Source organism: Echinops telfairi, unplaced genomic scaffold, assembly GCF_000313985.2.
Source record: "Echinops telfairi isolate 266 unplaced genomic scaffold, ASM31398v2 ScPeMD7_5167;HRSCAF=5991, whole genome shotgun sequence".
In the NCBI taxonomy this organism is placed as follows: domain Eukaryota; kingdom Metazoa; phylum Chordata; class Mammalia; order Afrosoricida; family Tenrecidae; genus Echinops; species Echinops telfairi.
This window is the reverse complement of record NW_022109066.1, coordinates 18,258-20,186: the sequence shown is the minus strand read 5'-3', so window position 1 is coordinate 20,186 and position 1,929 is coordinate 18,258. Positions and strand designations below refer to the sequence as shown.

The following is a 1,929-nucleotide window of genomic DNA, read 5'->3' as shown; positions in this document are numbered from 1 at the left end:
ACCTTGGTTTAGTCATTCAGGGTTGGGCCTGCACACACTTTCAGATCAGTTGGGTAATTACCTAGTGACATGTCTGCCCGGTTTCATGGTAAGACAATAGTTAACTATGAAAGAAATTGCCAATACGTCTTCCAAAGTGTCTGTACCTTTTGCATTCACATGGACATTGAGTGAGCGTTTCATCTTAGCAAGCAACTGATTTTGTCAGTTATTTACTTTTTTAGCAATTTTAATAGTTTTGTGATGACTCATTGATTTTAAAATTTGCTATTCTGTCATGACACAAGATGCTTAGAGTTTCAAATTCTTATTTGTTCACTATTTATTTTCCTTAGTATGATATCTAGTCTGTTCTTTCCTCTATTCTGCAATGTGAATTTTGTATCTTTAGAGTTTAGTTTTAAGAGTTCTTCATGCATTTTGTACACTAGCCTTTAATCACATATATGTTTTGCAACTACTTTCTTCCCATTGTGGCTTTCTTTTGATTCTCATAATAATGTCTTTTGAGGAGCAGGCAATTTTCATTTAATAACATATAGTCATACGATAAAAAATTATAAGATACTCAGATACAATTTTTCCTAATTTAAATAAAAGGTGACTGAAGTGAGACTCGGAAAACCAGAGAATTACCCATATTTACACAACTAGTCACTGGCATAACTGAAGTTAAGTCTCTGACTAGAAGCCTTTCTTCTACTCTGTTTTTTCCGGTCTTTATGGGTTATTATCATTGATTCTCATATACAAAAAAACGTATCAATTAATGTGGGGCTTTATATCCCTGATGTTTCATAAGTGCTATATAATGCTCTGCTGCTTGTTATTCCATTAAATTGAGTGTTACATTCTTGGCATGGTAAATGAGGTTTGAAGGCTTCTTAGAGGGTACCGGAGAAATTATTTCAGAGAAGTTTGTGTATTCCATGATGAACATGTTCATTTTCCTCAACAGGTTCATTTCCAAGTCCTACCAAACAGATGAATTCAGCCAACCATTCTCAGGTGACAGGTTTTGTATTTCTGGGGCTCTCTCAGATATGGGAGCTCCGGTTCCTCTTCTTCATTGTCTTCTCTGCAGTTTATCTTATGACCATAACTGGAAATCTACTCATTGTGACGCTAATAACATCTGACACACGCCTGCACACAACCATGTACTTTCTCTTATGCAATCTTTCTTTCCTGGACTTTTGCTATTCATCTGTCACAGGACCCAGGATGTTGGTTGACCTGCTCTCACACAACCCTACCATTTCTTTCGGTGGGTGCCTGACTCAGCTCTTCTTTTTTCACTTCATTGGTGGCATCAAGATCTTCCTGCTGACTGTCATGGCATATGACCGCTATATCGCCATTTCCCAGCCCCTGCGCTACACACTTATTATGAACCATACTGTGTGTGGGCTCCTTATGGCAGCTTCTTGGGTCGGGGGTTTCATCCACTCCATTGTACAGGTCGGGCTGACTATCCAGCTGCCATTCTGTGGGCCTAACAAACTGGACAACTTTTATTGTGATGTGCCTCAGCTGATTAAATTGGCCTGCACAGATACCTTTGTTTTAGAACTTCTGATGGTGTCTAACAATGGGCTGGTGACTCTGGCGTGTTTTTTGGTGCTGCTGGTGTCTTACACAGTACTACTAGTCATGCTCAGAAGTCACTCACAGGAAGGCCGCAGCAAGGCTCTGTCCACATGTGCCTCCCACATTGCTGTGGTAACCTTAATATTTGTGCCTTGCATTTATATCTATGCAAGACCGTTTCGGACTTTTCCAATGGATAAGGCTGTTTCTGTGCTGTACACAATGGTGACCCCGATGCTGAATCCTGCCATTTATACTCTGAGAAACAAGGAAGTAATTGTAGCCATGAAGAAGCTGAGGAAGAGAAAAAACTGCCTTCTTGGTCACTCAGAACACTGA

General features: G+C 39.8%; 1 protein-coding gene across 1 annotated transcript; it reads left to right on the top strand.

Moving 5' to 3' along the window:
• The first annotated feature begins 984 nt into the window (after positions 1-984).
• Positions 985-1,929, top strand: LOC101656947 (olfactory receptor 4D5). The gene has a single exon (XM_004713912.1). It carries the CDS (start codon positions 985-987, stop codon positions 1,927-1,929), a length of 945 nt encoding a protein of 314 aa, XP_004713969.1.

Excerpts from the sequence above, each read along its gene's own strand:
- LOC101656947 (XM_004713912.1), top strand. The coding sequence starts at position 985 with ATGAATTCAGCCAACCATTCTCAGGTGACAGGTTTTGTATTTCTGGGG.